Here is an 18,427-nt window from a genome sequence, read left to right as displayed (position 1 = left end):
ATCGGGTGCTTGGTCCTATCTGTTAGTGACTCTTGGTACTATTTGACAGTGTATGCCATGCATGCGTAGATGTCGAAATGTCCATATAAAAAGGGGCAAAAGATTTGACTACCCTCTTCTTTTTTACGCGGTTTAAAATATAAAAACGCCGTTTTCTCGAAAATGCAGTTTTGTGACATTCCTCCTTTTTTTCCCCTTATCCTTCAAATATTCATGATGCCACTTGGAACGAAACTACTAAATACGGTTTGTAATTAGTGCTGTCCACAAGACGAAAAGTGTCTAATGTATCGATTTTCATCTTAAAAGCAAGACGAGAGGCGATACAAGAAGTGCATTTATAAATTCAAGACGAGACAAGAAGTAGGAGAATTCTAGTCTTGTTTCCGAATGAGTCCAAAAATATGAGTAGGGCTCGAAAGTTGAAGACCTAAAAATATCTTTTAAAAAAACCTAAAAACTGGGAAAAAGGACGTAAAAAGAAGACTCAATTTAATTAGAATTACATATTTAATGAATACAATGCTCAAGAAATAAAAGTCTGGTAGGTTAACTGTCTCTCCTTCTTCCACAAATTGAAGTACAAACCTAAAATAAAACTTCCCCACCCTTGCTGTAGAACATTGTTACGCCTCCTTATCTGACTTGTGATTGTTGCAGATCTGGTCTTATTAGTCCAGTCGTTGAAGAATGTCTTATCTTTTGAATTTTCTTTACTAAAGAAAAGATGTTTAAGAGGTGGTGGTGATTCGAGTTAATAGCCAGTAAATTTATTGTCGAAAGGTAAAGTGCAAAAAAAGACGTTAAGACCTATGAAAAGCTTTAAAACGACCAATTAAGCAAAAACGCCGAAAAAGGCAAAAAAGGACAAATAAAATCCAGCATTTTCTGGCCTACAATGACCCAAAATGAACATATATTATGTTAAGCCTCGTCTTTGGACACTCGTAAAAAAGAGGATTTTTCCTCAACTTCCGGGCCCTAATCATGAGTGTCGTGAGCAGAACTTGGTTCACCCAAGTTTTAGATCTCGAATGCTGTTTTAGCGCTGCGTCACTCACAGGTACAAAAACTATAAATTGATAGTGTATGTACGAACACAGTAAAGAGCCTTTATTGGCATTTAAAGATATTACAGAATATACTTCAGTCAATATACATATGGAATATTAGACTGTGTTATTCAGGGACTAAGGCATTATGGAAGTCAGAGAAGAAATATTTAGAGAGCCTCGAAATGTGGAGTTGGATGAAGATGGAGAAGATGAAATGCACAGAGAGAGAGTAACAAATGAAAATGTTTCTAAAACTGATAGAAGAGAAGAGAATGCTTTTACTGTAGCTAGTACCCTATGTTGGAAGGCCAATTGAATTGGACACATTTTGCGAAGAAACTGTCTTCTTCATACCGCCATACAAGGAAAGATAGAAGAAAAACGAGGAGTAGAAAGAACTTAATCAATGATTTGAAAAACAGAAGAAAATATTGAGAGTTAAAAGAGGAAACTGAAGGTCGGGAAATGTGGGAAAAACATTTTCAGGCCCAAACCTTAAACAAAAATAACAGTCCCAGGACCTGCCAACAAATAGAATACTTAATAATACTATCTAAGTATTATTGTAATTATTATTATTGGGTCGATGCATAAGTTTCTTTTGGGTTGGCAACAATGCGGCGTGAAGCGATTGTTTATCGTTATTCCGTTGTTTTACCGTAGTTTGGAGTTTGTGTGTTGTGAAACACATGTTTTCTTGATTGTGAACCTATTATTGTATATATTTCAGACAAACTAATATGGAATGTCAATTTTAGAAAAGTGATCATTTCCGTCACATTTTAGTATTCGAGTTTAACCGAGGATCCAGTGCAGCAGAAGCTGCGAGAACAATTTGTGCAGTGTACGGGAATGAAGCAATTGCTGAAAGAACAGCACAGAAAGGCATCTCTTTACCATGGCTAACAGATTTCTTCCAGTCAAAACCAAAACAGTTCTACAGGCGAGACATTGAACTGCTACCTGAACGTTGGCAGAAGGTCATAGATAGTGCAGGTAAATACATCACTGAGTGATTGTGAGTTCATGTGAGTGACAGTAAAATGTATGCAATGTATTGTTGCACTCGTAGAATATGTTAATGTTATGCCTATGTTGTATTTGTGCAGCGTGGTCTGGAAGTGCAGCGTACCACTAATTGGTGTTTTCTGACTGTTTTAGTCCTCTTCACAGACGAGTGTGCTATCTACCGGAGTATGCATTCTCGGAACGTTGTAATGTGGTGTAAGGAAAACTCCCGGTTTTACAAAAAGATGGATAGAAACCCACCACACGTGATGGTGTGGGTTGGAATGAGTGCAACACACATTTTTGGGCATTATTTCTTCGAAGAAAATGTACATTCTTACCTGGAGATGCTTAATGAGTGGTTGGAGCCTCAACTGGAAGAAAATGGTATCAAAGACACTGTTGTAATACAGCAGGATGGAGCTCCAGCGCACTTCGCGATTCACGCTCGCAGTTAACTGAATCAGACGTTTCCTGGCCGCTGGATTGGAAGATGATGTGCATCTTTACCAGCTCCCTTTGCCTGGTCTCCAAGAAATCGCGATCTGACGACACCAGACAATGCTCTATGGAGTTTCATAAAGCAACAAGTAAGAAACACTCGATATCACACAACGCAGGAATTACGAGCAGCTGTGGAACACGCCTTCACCCTCATGACTCCGGAGTATCTCCGCAAAACATCTGCGTGAACTTGGCGCAGAATTCAGCTGTGTTACGACATGGATGGGGATCATACCGATGTTTGTGACTCTTAAGACTTCAAGATAACTGTGTACAGACTTTCTACCATTACTAACAATATAATTTTGAAACTAAAGAGGGGTACGCCCACTTTCGGACCACCCTGAATTTGAATTAACAGAACAGCAGAATAAAAATAAAATATAAGAACCGCACAAACTTATGCATCGACCCAATATTATTATTATTATTATTATTATTATTATTATTATTATTATTATTCCGTACCCTTCTTAGACCTCGTAACGTGAAGAACTCTGATAATTTCTATATAAAATTAAGAGAAAATCGGGCCATGAAGTTTGTACATACATTTTCGAAATGAGACGAGAAAAATTCAGAGACGGGACGGGGAAGAATCTAGACGAGACGACGATAAAATCGTTTTTTTGTCCCGTCCCGTTTCGTCGTTAAAACTCCTCACAAAATACACAGAAAGTGATAATATTTACTTTTAAAGTTTAATATTCTGTCCAATTGAGAGCTCCCTCGTGGCTAAGCGGTTTACGTGCGCGCCTTTGGCGTGGGAGACCCAGGTTGGGGAGCTCATATGGTTCGGATTTCACGTTAAGCTGTAGGTCTACGTCTCATTTAGCCTCGCTGCTGAATTGGACGTTAAATCTAACTAACTATTCTAAAAATTATTGCAATGGACAAGATTTTTTTTATTTTAATGTAGAAGTAGTGCGAAAACGTAAGTGAAAGTTATTTTGTTACACATAAGCAAATATACTATTTAATAATACATATTTGATATTCCTAGTTTTACAGCACAATAACCTGACACCAGGGATATCGTTTTAATGAAACTACAGTAATTATTAAAGAAGGAAGAATGAGCTAGAATTTCAGGTCAAGACAATTTCTCCTCTCGTCTTTTTTGCCGACGTCAAAGAATAAAAGCCGTCTTCGGAGTGATGTTTACTTCTCATTTGAAGTAAGCTAAAAACGAAAACAACCAGCATGAGCGGCATTATTATTCCTCTTAGTGCTGATGAAAGAGAAATGCTGAGCTTTGCGCTGCATTCGCTGCTATAATGAGTATCTTCATAACCTACTCAGAGTGACTGTTTGTTAATATTGTCATACCTTTGTGCCAGGCTAGAGCAATATCATTGTTCATTCACTCAAATGGAGTGCTTCAAAAAAAGAAAAAATGAAATATGATTACTTGTGTGTATGTTTGTGTTACAAAATATTATGTTGTGTTTATTTCAGACATTTCTACAGCATTTTCGAAATGGAGAATTCTAAATAAACTCAAGAAAATGAGCAGGTCCGTAGGCAGAATACTAAGACAAGAGTTGCCAAGATATATATATATATTTTTTTATGAGCTAACTTCATTTCATCTCATACTCTGGTGTGCTAATAGTTTGAGTGCATTTTTATTTAATCAAACAACTTAAAGTTTCAGGGAGGCTTAGGGTCAGTAATGATTTATTATTAACTTTAACGCTTTAGATGCAGTTCGTAAGGCATTAAAGGAACGACAGAAATCACAAATAATGACCGAACTCCCAGTCCTTATTGTCGTAGTCACAAGAACTATTCTATTCCAGATGTCACCTCATTTTCCTACCTAGAAGAAGGGTGAAACAAAATTTATTACTGCTACCTGTTAACAAATATGTATACTCAACTTCTTGTAATAAAATGGTATTTTCTTGTAATCCCATCAACGTAATATTATTATTACATTCATGTGTAAACCTGAGAAGCATCTAACCCATATTTCATCTATTCCTATCAGTAGCTTCGGTTATGTGACTTGTTATTTCCTTCTTTTGTCGTTTTGAAAATAAAAAGACTGTTTTCGTCGGAAACTGAATTTGTGACTCTAATACTATCGGCCCTGACTTTTTTACTCACCGATTTTATTTTTATTTTGTCTTATTATTCTTTTTGACCTAACATATAAAATACAACCGTAATTTTGTTTGTGGATGTCATATTTAGAGAATTATGGACATCAAATTTGTGTGCACTAGAGTTGAAATACGTATGTAAAATACAGAATGGTATTAATCAAAAACATCATTGTGATCTACATAGTTTAGAAACTCGAAACACACCACTAAAGCAGAAGGAGGATTTATTGCAAATAATTTGTTTCGCCAAGAATAAAACGGCCTACGTGACTGACCAGGGAAGGGTCCGAATGGGACACTAGAGTTGCCGAATGACATGTATCAGACGTGAAAGAGGATGTGAAACTATACATATGCAAATTTATAGCGGCTGAGGGCAACATGGAAAAGCAGGAGAGCCGGAAGAAATATGGCTGACTGTAGGGCCCAGCAACACAGAAAGCTAAGGAATCATTCGTTCTACGCGTGAATGGCTACAGAAATTAAGGTCAAGCGTTTAGTAGTAGATGCGTGATAAGATCTGCTATATCTGTAATTAACATCCTGGCCACCATATTGAGTGGCCATCTTGAATTCGGATTTACAATGTAAAAGAGAAAGTGGGTCATGTGGCATATGAAATAGCACTGAAATTTTACCAGGAATTCGTTGGTATTAACCATTTTGTAGTAACTTTCTTGCATGTTACTTCTCAACTCACAATAAAGTCGTGACGGGATGTTCGAACAAACTGCGGAATAACCTGTCGGAATAATGTTGGCATAGGATGCGCATCCAGCAAAATATTATAAAGAACATTTGCACATGCAAAGAGCTGGTAATATTGCAGTGTAAAAGATGGATAGTTGTTGTCACGTTAAAACACCCGACATAAAGGAAGGCTGGGACACAATTATGACGTGGTTCTTCTCAAAGAAAATAATATATATCATCACATAAGCAAGTATACTAATAAATGTACATACCAATCTTTGAAGGACAGTTGATGTGAACAGTGTCTATAAGAGTGTGATAAAAACACAAGAGCTCTTCTCACCTGACACGCTATCATCTATCTCTAACGTTTAATATTCTTCGACCACTGTATCAGTATTCACTAATAACTACATTTCCGATCTTCTTCACAGGGATTATTGTTGCACGTCCCAAACTCACGCACCAACAATGACACAACTACCTCGAGATTCACATTCATGCCCACAAGAAGAAATAACTTTTTTTCATATAATGAATTAGAATATACCTTTTCATTTTCTAGCACTTCCTCAACAGTGACTCACTGACCAAAGGCACATTTACCTTCCTACCAACCACTCTACTTTACTGATAACGCAGATACTAGCTAATGAGCTTTCTCGTGTATTTTCTGTCTGCAAACTGGACACACAGTAGGTGGCACGGACTCACCTTTGGTCTCTTCTTTCTCTGTCGTCGGTGACTATCTTTTCCTTACTCACAACTATTCTGCATGTAAACACACTTTTCTTTTGGTCTGTATACAAACCAGAGTTCTCCAAGCTCTAGCTTTCACGTCAACTAGTGAGTCTATATCACACAGTTTATATGCGTCCTTCTTGCATGTTACTTCTCCACTCACATCAGTTACTACAGAATGGTTAACACCAATGTACTCCTAGTAATATTTCAGTGCTATTTCATGTGCCACATGATCCACTTTCCCTTTTATACTGTGAATCCAAATTCAAGATGACCACTTTCAATATGGCGGCCATGATGTTAATTACATATAGCAGACTTTATGCATCTACTACTAAACATTTAGCTTCATTTCTATGGCCATTTACGCACGGAACAAGTGATTCCTTAGCTTTCTTTGTTGCTGGGCTCTATGGTTGGCCATATTTCTTTCTTATCTCCTGCTTTTCCATATAGCCCTCAGCCGCTATAAATTTCCATATGAACATAGTTTCACACCCTCTTTCATATTTGATACATGTCGTTCGGCAACTCGAGTGCCCCATTTGGACTCTTCCCTGGTGAGCTTCGTCCATCATGATAGCCCCTGAAATTACTCTACAAGAAATGTGCGTAGCTTTGTAACAACAGATGAAAGCAACAGAGAAATACGGAAAGTGATTTAGACAAGTTCAAAGAATACTGACATGAAAACTCAGCCATTTTAAATCCTCCAGAATAATTATACAGTATTAAGCTTAAAATATGATGTACACATATGTTACCGCCAGGGCTGAAAGGGTTAAGATCTATAATGTATGCCAATAACATACTGGACATTCTTTATAAAAAGACCGATAAACTCTATTTACGGTCCATGGTTTGGACTGCAAGAAATGAAAATATTTCTTCGAGCTAATGTGCCTGCCAAAGTGAAATGTGTTTCTACACAATTTGCTCTTCTGATATGATTGGCTAATAAAAAGACTTCTATTGTGCTAGAAAAAATATGGAATTACCTGGAATCGATCTGAGAACCCCACAATCTTCAGTCGACGTTATGTATTACACCACGGAGGTACTGCTTACAGTGGAAACGCTACATTGGGTAAGTTATACGAGAGATTAAATTTGAATCTGACATCGAATTTCCTTTTTATCGTGTTCACTCTGTTTTTTCGTACGACACATGAAGAAACATGCATTACAGTGGATGTTTTGCCATCGTGTCCGGAAATGCTGTTTTAGATAAGAAAACGGTAATCTATAGGCGCAGTGATGTGGGTTAATGTGTCGTATTTTGTTTTCATACCATCGACAGCAGCATGGAGCAGATGATACTATCCCACGAAAAACATGCATCTACTTGCTTGACATCGAACCTAACATAACTACTACCTTACCTAACGTAACGGTTCTAGTAGTCCTTCTCCAATTTTCAGGTCAATGTGATCGCCGAAGAACGTCATCCATCATACATAACTGTGACATGGTCATAAATGCCGAAACCCCAGTAATTTAAATTCCTAATCCTTATCATACGAACTGAGTACAATCTAGTATGACCGACACAGTTAGTACTCATGTTGTTTCAACGTTATTTTTTTTAATTGAATTCAAGTTACGTTAATCGTTATGAGCCACCTTTGCTTTACTCGAAGGAGCCAAATTACTGATTGCAGAAGCTACAACAATCTGTTTAAAGCTCGAATTGATTCCTGCACAAGTGTGTGAATCGCTTAATGTGAATTATTTGTAATTTGCCAGAGGGAGTACATGACTCGTGCAACACCCGAGAAACAGTGAATCTTTCGGCTTAAGGGTAACGTCCCAATCTAACATTACACTGTAAAAAATGAGGTGTTGAAACAACACAAAATGACTACCACTTTAGCGTGTTACTTGTGTGTTACTTCAGGATCAATTACATCGCCTTTCGAGCATATCAGAAATATCTCCGTCTTACCTGAGAGAATTTTTATCGTTTAATATAAGCAAAGCTTTGCGAAATATATTTGGCACTTATGCCAAGTAAGGAATAATGTTGCATGTTTTCTGTAACCGATCACAATAATATTGTTGTAAAGCTATGAATCGTCTGACAACCGTTACATAGGCAACAATTCTGCTATCTTCTGTTCATACGTGCTAAGACACAAGAATGACAGATAAAGAAAACAGATGGAAGCACTGCTACCTGTGTAACTGTTGTCAGATGATTCACAGGTTTACAACAATATTATTGTGACCGATTAAGAAAATATAGAATTTATTAGTTACTTGACATAAATGCGAAATATATTTCGCAAAGCTTTGCTCATACCAAACAATAAAAAACAATGCAAATACTCACAGCCAGTCACGAGGTATTTCTGATATGCTCTGAAAGCGATGTGATTGGTGTTGTGCTACATCTATATGTAACGTCAACTAGACGGTTTTCAGGAATGGGACAGACATTCGAGAATTAAAGTAAATGCCGACAAAAGTTGCGCTGTCATCCACAATAGAAGACGCATCCGCGCCCCTCGAAATCTAATCTATGAGTACGCACACATTCCTCACGCTACGCATGCGAAATATTTGGGTGTGACTTTAGATCGTGGGCTCACGTTCGCCCCACACATCAAAGATATAAAGCAACGAGCATTACGCAAAATCTCGGCATTATACTCCATTTTTCGCTGCTATTCAATCTCTCATGAGGTCCGCGTGCACATATTCAATATGATAGTTCTGTCCGCTCTTTCTTATGCATGCCCTCCCTGACAATATGCTTCAAACAAGCGAAAGTTCGCAAACAAGAGCCGGTCGCATCATCACTGGTCACGAACAGATATACACGCAACAGACAAATTCTGGAAGATTTAGAGCTGCCCCCTGTTAGAGAAGTTCTCCGGCATCTTCATCATAAGTTCTGGCATACTTTACCAAGACATGTTAATCCAGCTATAGCTACCATCGGCACCGAATGCGCTCTACGGAATGTTCATCGCACGCCACGCATTTAATATCTTTCCATAGCTCGTAATAACATCATCATCTACTCTGCGACAGTTGCAGAAGTAGACTTCCAGACATAACAAAACAATAGTAATAACCAACAAACCACCTGCACATCTGTATATATTCTTTATGCCATCTTACTCATGGAGTCAGGGGCTTCGGCCTGATACTCTTCACAAAACTTCAACATTACCGTGACCGTGACCGTTGGTGTTGAATTCACACACAAGTAACACGCTAAAGTGGTAGTCATTTTGTGTTGTTTCAACACCTCATTTTTTGCTGTGTACACATGGTTCCAATTTTGCTTTGTAACAAGTGTATAGATATTGGAATAAACTTCATCAGACTTCGCCTAAATAGGAATAATAATGGGTGAGTAAATAGTTTCTGCACAATACAAAAAAAAATCAACAAAAGATGTTATTTCATCTTCATTTCTCGAACTGACTACATGAAGATTAGCATATCTCATATGTCATCACTGGTCTATGAGGTACAACACAAAATTGTAATTAACTCAGATTTTAATTTCTTGTTATAGTCTTTTTGAGATATTTTGTACAACCATAAAATATGTAGAAAAGCATAACAATAGATTATACCTGTGGATAGATTTGTAGAAAAGTAGAAGTAAAAGCGAAACACTATTTAATCATACAGATTGCTAACATTCCAATGCTTGTAATACCTACGTGAAATGAGGCAATATTAATGCTCCACAAGCATGCACTGTGAGCTAAAGAAGGCACGCAAAACTATGGTAATAAAGTTACCAGTAGAATAGGAGAAACAAGAGAACGGACTAAGTCTCTCGAATCAAATAGGGACTCGCTTCATTTAACGTTGAAGACAGTAACTATACAGGTTTTTGAATTGAGAAGTGTAATTTTCATACAAAATATGAATATGCCTTTACTTCCTGTCTGAGTAGGGCCGCGGTGGCTCGGTGGTAGAGCGTTCACCTTTGGTGAATGCGGTCCTTGGTTTGAACCCAGCTCGCAACAATTTTAAAAATATGATCAATTTTGTGACATTGTGCAAAAATTGCTGTTTTGGTTATTCAAAATTACCGGTTCTCGCAGCGGCTGACGGACATTGAACTCCCGGCTCGAAGGGTTAAAATCTATCAATATGCCAAGTTTGATCCTGATCGTATTCGGTTGAACTCGTACGATATATAGGTGTTATTGAGTTTTCAGGGAGAAATCACAGAAATCACATAAAAGATGAAAACATTCACAGGGTCATATACAGAATGCATCAAGTGAACTTTGATGGAGAAACACCATGTGCGTGGATTTTCTCGGGATTCTTCAGTTTCCTCCCACTTTCTTCATTCCACCATTTCGTTCATTCCTCATCATCACCGCCTCCTTTAGCCTAGCTGGCATAAAACCGTGGGACGTAAAACTCAGATTTCATTTCTTTCCTGTGTGAGTGACACATTACAAAACATAAACTTACGGGAAATGTTAACGTCATTTTTACTAAGTTCTTTTTAATTAATTTTAAATTCTTACATCTAATTTGCCGATATTACATTCAATTATATCTATCTATAATATGTAATTGTGTGATTCTAAACTACACTCTCAGCTAGTTATACTTTTTTATTAAAAAATATGTATACTACTACTTTTTTTACAGTATTTTTTGTGCTGGACATTCAATATATACAGAAATTGGTATTGAAACAAATCTATATGTTAGAGAATTTAATATGTCTGAACCATTCTCGTTTTATTTTTTCTTCTTTTTTTATGTTTTGTGAAAGACTAATGAGAAAGAGACAAGCAAAGGATTTCAGTGATCAATAGATCGTAATCGGAAATCGAACTCACGAGCTCCCACATAGGAAGAGCCTTTTGTGTGCGCCATCAAATAGATTGATTTTATTCTTTTTTCCTTTCTTCTACTGTTTTTTTTTATACATGCCTGGTTGTTAACAAATTTATTGCAAATAATCTTTCATTTTTGAATGTTACAATTATTATCCATGTTAATTTATTGATAATTATTGGAATTAATATGTATATATGTTTTGATAATAAAAAATTTTGCATTATTCGTTTATTTATCTTCCATTGAGCTCTTTAACCTTTCTTTTTCTTCTTTTGTTTTTTTTTCCTCCATGTAAGAGCTTGAGTGATGATCTTCCTGTATACACAATGTAATTAAACTAGTGGAATGTACTTGTCTCCCTGTGTCACAAGCGTTGGAAATTTAATTTGTCGCAGCGAGCATAAATCAATACAATTGTGTTGTTTTCAGAAAAGCCTTTTGAAAATTACTTCATTTCTTTGTCTTCCTGCGCTGTCCGGATTTTCGCTAATTAACATTCAGTGCTGTTCTTTGATATTGGAAACATTCTCTTCAACTTTTAGAATCATTGTTATTATTTAAAAAGAAAACAAAAAAAAAACATACACCTACGAAACTTAAAATAGATCTCTTTTCCGCATTACACAAATATCGTGCTGTCTGTAATATTGACTGTAAATTAAGTCTTTATTAAGATCATTTATATTCTTTCACTTCGTTATTTACAATCAGCATTTTGAAAAGAAAGTATTTGAGAACAAGGTCCTGAGACGAATATTCGGACTCAAGAGAAACGGGAATGGGGAATGGCGGAAACTTCATAACGAGGAACTACATAATTTATACCGTTTACCCAACATTGTGTTAGGGTCATCAAGTCGAGGCGGCTCAGGTGGGCAGGTCATGTAGCCAGGATGGAAGAAAGTAGGAACGCTTTCAAACTCTTCACTGAAAAACCAATCGGAAAACGACCATGAGGGAAACCTAGGCGCAGATGGGAGGACAATATTAGGATGGATCTCGCAGAAATAGGAATATAAAGTAGAAACTGGATCCAGTTGGCTAAGGACAGGAGCCAATGAAAAGCTTTTGTGAATGCGGCATTGAACCTCCGGGTTGGATAGGCCGTACAGTTAGTTATTTTGAATAGAAATGTTGATTCAGTAGTATTACATGATCGAAAATATATCTCGGTGAACCACATTAGACTAATAATAGAGCGACCACTTCTGAAGTGTGTTCTAAACTGTGTTAATATTATGTATGTAATGAGTTATCTCGGCATATTTGTTTTCTGGTACTTAACCTTGTCATCAGTCATTAGTAAATGACAGATTCTTTTTGTTGTTGTTGTTTGTTTGTTTGTTTGTTTAATCATTTACCTACTTTGTTTGCCTCTAAACCCAAAAGTGTGTATAAGTATTTTTCGCCCTGAATTTGATTTTCTGTAAAATAGATAAACAAAACTCCTCTGGATAGTATATATTACACGCAATCCATTAAATTCATTCAACGTTGTCCAAACTTGGCATAGTGGTAGGCATTACTAACATTGAACTCATGAAATAATGAGGGTATTTGGATTTTGAGTATTGAGCATTAAGTGAATTAAATTTGGGTTCACACTAAGTGAAACTTTTTGCAAAACAATCTCTAAAAAAAAAAGAACAAAGTCTATTGACTAAACCTGACATTACACGTTAATTTGAGTAATAGGAAAGGAAATTATGACACTTCTTACTAGCCACGAATGTTGTAAATATAGTTTGCAGTTTTTACTTATAATAAAGGTATATTTAAAAACTCAATGAATGAGAGATTTTCCGCAACAGTTAGTAGAATCTTGTACACTGGCGTTTTGTATACAGAAATTAATAAACCGAAGAAATCTAAATGGTTTGGAAATCTTCAAAAGAACTAACTTAGACGTTTAAAATGTCTTTTTTTCTTTTAATGTGAATTAGTTGACATAAATTCGAAGCTGAGTCTCTTGTATGTATGTATGAAGTTATGCAGTATAGATCCTATAAAAAGAATATTTTTCTCGTGTATTAGATTGTCTTTGGGGGGAAAAGTATGACTGATAATATATTCCGACTGCGAAATAAATGTCCTGGATTGATTTTTATCAATTTGTTATTAATAAGAGTATTTGCTTATTTACTATAAAGAACTCAAGATAACATGTATAATTTAATAGTAAAGAAGCAATTGATCTAACATCAAACATTTTGTAATGCTTCAGTTAAATGATTCTACTCAAGTAGTGCTCTTCAGTATTTTTAATTCCTTGTTTTCAGTTTAGCATTTTGTGATACTTTTAATATCTTTGAATATAGATGTGATTGTAGTGAATTAAATTCCTATTTTTACATGTTTCTTGTATACTTCCAGGGCCTATCATTGTCGTGTACTACGTGGCTGGAGTCAACCCTGAATGTAACATGGAGCAGCAAAGTGATCCATGTAATTCCAGAAGTGCATGATTACCATGGAGTCCAGCTATATCAAGACCTCTGGGAGTCCAGTCAAACGTACAAGTAAGTAAAACTTCTTAGTTTGCGGAACAAAGTTACCCATGCTACTGTCTAGGAAGCCTATAAACGGCCAGAAAGGCGGGCGTTCAACTTCATGTTACTTTTCTTGATTCAAATAGCTTTCCAATTACCTCACGATTCTAAGTTAACTTCGCAAAATTCGATGGATCTACTGAGAGTCAAACCTGCTACTAGTGCACCGAAGTCACGTAATATGAACATTTTTCTCCATGGGGGGCACGGTGAGTCAGTGATAAAGCGTTTCTCTCTGGTGCTGGGAGTCCATGGTTCGGTTCCGGGACAAGTAAGTTTATGCTGGACAACACTGTCCGTGGGCTTTTGGGATACTCCTCTCATTTCCTCCCACTTTCTCATTCCACCATTTTTTCCATCATTCACTTGTTGTAATCATCCGTCTCCCTTAGCACAAAGGGCAGAGTCGTGGGACGTTAAACTGAAAGATTTGTCTCCAAGAAAGCATCTCCTTAACAGAACACAATAGATAAAACATTCTTTTAGTGTTTGTCAGTGCCTTAGAAGTAATAATAAAATATCGATTACTTTATGTTTTATTTCTTTCTATCTTTATGGCAGTGATATTTTTCGATTTCCCCTAAGGTTAACCCCTAAAACGAATAATAAGGATCTGACAAACCCCTTCTTATCTGATATTTCATATTTTTGAAATACTATTTTTTTAACTTCAAGATTTGCGACATACTACATAACATGCTTAGCTATCATATTTAACCAATTAGTAAATTTCCGCCTTGTTCATTACCAAAATATAACCAATAATTAAAATATCCGTATTGGCACTTTGAAATCTCATAGGCCTTGATTTGCCTTAATTATGGTAATGCATTTTTTAACAGTCTTAAAATCGAATTTTATTTTCAAATTTGTCTCAGTGAAAGCACATTTTAAATATGAATGAATATCCTTCACAATTCAGCGAACTTATGGAACTCCATGTATTATCCAGTTTTTTTTATTTTTTTATTAGTGATTCTTCTACCTTGTGTACAGGAAATATGAATGCTATTTTCCAAGAAAAACGATGAAAATAACTGTTCTGACGATATTAAGGGTTCAGTAGAGTCTGACGCCGCAGAAGATAATAAACCTAGAATAGTGAAAAATTAAATTTGTGCTTCAAAATAGTCATGTAAGATTACGAACTGCACCAAACTTTTCCTAGGTTAAGTCACACAACATTGTACGGAGAACTCCCTAACCACGTATGGAAACATTTCCGGACCTTAAAAACAGAGGGGAGTAAGTCATTATTTTCTGAAAATGAGTTATTGCCAGACTTGAAACGCATGTTCTGATATCTCCTATTCTTAGAAAGCTTGTAGTTGCACTTAAAGGCAAAAAGAAGTAAGTCACTGTTTTCTGTCCTCCCTGAAAATTCAATAAAAATGACTTACTCCCCTCTGCTTTTAAGGTCCGGATTTATAAATTCAACTCAGTTTAACGTGAATTTCTTTCTTACTCGTAAAATTTTGGAGTATATTGTGTTGTGTTCTATTTTTACACGGTAGGCAAGCTGAAACAAAGTTGCGCACGAAGTACAAAGAAGGTAGGTAGATAATATTTGTTTTAGATTTATTTTAGTTACTAAATTAACGAGAATCATTTTTAAAAGAGCGGAAAGTATTATGTATTATGGTAAAAATAAATGTTCCCTAAAGAGCCTACCTGGTAGCAATGATGTGAACATACTTTGGAGGAAATGACAGAAAACCAGCTTAAATATAGAGAAGACCATGTAGATTATATATTCTAAAAGCAAAATTTCCTAAAATGGGTGGAATATAGTCAAAACAAGCACGAAACATTGTCAACGGAAAATCAATGATAAACTAATAATTCCTCCACTTATCTCAAAATCCAAAAGAGGGCGATGGCTGAAATTTAGCTCAAATGCAGAAGAGACTATGTAATTTCTATATTCTGAAAGCAAATTGTCCAACAATGGATGGAACATAGTAAAAAATCTCGAAACATCAACATTCAAGTCGATGGAAAATCAATTTAAAAAAATGAAGTTCACACATCTCAAAAACTATAATAAGAAGATGGCTAATTGAAAGCTTATTGCAAAGATATAATGAAGACCTTTAAAACGATATATATCATGTAAGGTAAATACGGATAGAACATTGTCAAAAAATAAGTTGTTTGGGTGAAATCATTAATAATGTTAAAGTATATGCATCTAATGCGAATTACCCAGGGCGACCCACGCGGAGGTTACGTGCTTGAAATATCTCTTATCTGGATTTGGAATCTCCAGACCCGATTTAGCACGCAACGTGACTTTTGACCTGATCACGTGACACAGGCTGGTTCTTATGACAAATCGGATAGGCCATTTGATAATTCACCTAATACGAAAATAACTCTGAAAGATACAAACAAGACATTCTTCATAAAAAGTCTCAATATTGCTACCATGATTTTTTCTTGCATCATAGTCCACAGTGTAATGTAAAGTGAAACACTGGCAAGCAATTTTAACAATGAGGTACTATATGAAATGGTATACCGATTGATATTGAAACGAGTGGCAATAGCTAATTTGAAGAAACTTATAACAGTAAATGTGGGAAAATACGAGGAGTGACTGAAAAGTTTAGAGCCTAACATAGAAAATGAGAATCTACAGTAGAATAATTATATGTATTAGAATAGTACAACCTTTGACATTAATGTGTATCAGATTCTTGGTACAAGTAATTTCTTTTGTCTTTTACAGGTTTTGAAGTGAAAGAGAGAGTAGAAGTTCGGAAAATGGAAAAAAAATCGAGTACAGGTCCGTCATCAAGTATCTGCAATTAAAACGAATGTCAGCATCTTAGATCCACCATGATATGGTCAATACCCTAGGGGAATCTGTACCTTCATATTCCACCATCAAAAGATGCAGGAATTCAAGCGTGATAGGCAGTGTGTTGAAGGTGAGCCGAGATCTGGGAGACCATCAAGTGCTACCACCGCGGAAAACATTGGCATGGTACTTGATATGATCATAGACGAGATATGGACGATTTTCTCTGTCGATTCATCACTATGGACGTGCGCTGGATACATCATTACCAGCCAGAAACAAAACCACAATCCAATCAATGGAAGAAATCCTCATCCTCTTCACCAAAGAAGGCAAAGGATATCCTCTGCGCTGACAAAGTGATGCCCTCCGGTTTTTTGGATTCTCAAGGTGTGATATCCATTGATTTCCTGCAAAGGAATCATACAATCACAGAACAATATTATAGTGACCTTCTGAAAAAACTTCGAGTGCAAATTCAAGAGAAAAAGCCACCAATGATGTCAAGAGACGTTCTCTACTATCATGACGGTGCTCCCGGCCACACATCAGCAATTGCCATGGCTACTATTCACAAATGCGGCTTTGAACTCGTTCCTCATCCACCCTATTCTCCAGATATGACCCTTCAAACTTCCCATTTGTTCCCTAATCTAAAAAAGGCTCTAGCAGGACGACGTTTTGCAAGCGATAATGACGTCATGACAGCCGTGGAGAGGTTTCTGTGGTCACAACTTAAGGATGTTTTTTTCTACTGGGATAAGAGCACCACAGCACCGTTGGAGCAAGTATGTTGCTGTCCAAGTGAATTATGTTGAAAAATAAAGGTATTACCAAATCTGTACTCCTTATAGTTTCCTCAAGGCTCAAAACTTTTCGGTCACCCCTCGTATGAAATACAAATTCACACAAACAAGTCTATGGAGTTCAACGCGTTAAAGGAATAAAAACGGACATTGTATGTCGAAACTGAAGGGCTAGGCAAACCAAAATACTATGTACAGTAATGTTTCCTTAGAAAATATGATGGCTTTATGCCAGAACTGTATTTTAGAAATATACATATGGAAAACTTTGTGCAACAGTAATTTCTTACTAGCAACCACTATATAATTTTGTGTACTGCAAAGTGTCACATTGCATGAAACGCACTTGTTGTTAAAATTTAGCTATGTCATTAAAAACTTGCTTTCTCGCTATATAATATTACTTCATTAAATGCACTGTTTGCCATATCATACAGTGCCTGCTCATTACTTGCATTTTCTTCTCGAGATCCTGCTACACAGGATTAAAAAAAAAAAAAAAAAAAAAAAACGAAATTACAACACACTCAATTCTTTCATATTTTAATTTCACCGTCCTGAAGAGTTGCACTCATGACACACATTTTGTACTAATTCCACTTTATACGCGTAATTCACCAATATGTGTAATATATTCTTTATTTATACTGCATAGAAGCATAGACAAAATGATATATTTAATCAGTCGCACACAAATGATTACATCAAGTAGGGGACAGGGCATAATAATTTATTTTTTTAATAATAACGATTTGTGTTATTTTCTCAATAATTCGCAAATTTGAAAATAAACCCTTAGGCAGGGCACGGGCTATTTTTTGTAGTAATATATTAATGCTATATTTTTCAATTGTCCATAATGGTGTATAGAAGAGGGGGAGTTAAACCGCAGTAACCCCCTTTGGTTACGCCACTGATAAAATACAGTGTGTTATAAAACTTAGTTATAATAACCACAAAGAATTAATTTTGTTCAGTACAAAGAATTAATATTGTTCATTGTTTTGATATTTACCAACATTTAAAATACAAAGTGATAACGGAGCATCAGTGACACCAAAGTGCAAATTAGGATGTAGGAGTAAAAGTTTATCTGATGGTTAAATGGTTAGTTCTCGCACCTTTAACGCGAGAATACAAAGTTTGATTCCCAGTGAGACTTGTGTGATTCGTATGTTAAGCTGCGACCTCACATCTCATGTACATACACGCTAAACATAAAGAGTTAAGCACAAAATAAACAAAAATCAAGCCGGAATAGAGTTTTTCACTTATGTACCGTACGTAGGCTACTAAGTCTTCATGTTGGCGAATTTCTTATGAT

General features: G+C 36.2%; 1 protein-coding gene across 3 annotated transcripts in view; it reads left to right on the top strand.

Moving 5' to 3' along the window:
- LOC145687958 (transmembrane protein 8B) overlaps positions 1-18,427 on the top strand; it is a 1,033,730-nt gene that overhangs the window by 880,766 nt on the left and 134,537 nt on the right. For all 3 annotated transcript variants that reach the window (XR_014131821.1, XM_081761557.1, XM_081761558.1), the window contains exon 4: positions 13,319-13,464. Coding sequence is in view for 2 of the 3 variants with exons in the window: in XM_081761557.1 (XP_081617683.1) it covers positions 13,319-13,464 (146 nt within the window). In the remaining variant the exon portion in view is untranslated. The remainder of the gene's footprint in view (positions 1-13,318; positions 13,465-18,427) is intronic.

This window comes from Thermobia domestica, chromosome 6 (genome assembly GCF_964235325.1).
Source record: "Thermobia domestica chromosome 6, izTheDome1.hap1.1, whole genome shotgun sequence".
Taxonomy (NCBI): domain Eukaryota; kingdom Metazoa; phylum Arthropoda; class Insecta; order Zygentoma; family Lepismatidae; genus Thermobia; species Thermobia domestica.
The sequence above is the reverse complement of the archived record's forward strand: the minus strand, read 5'-3'. Positions and strand labels throughout refer to the sequence as shown.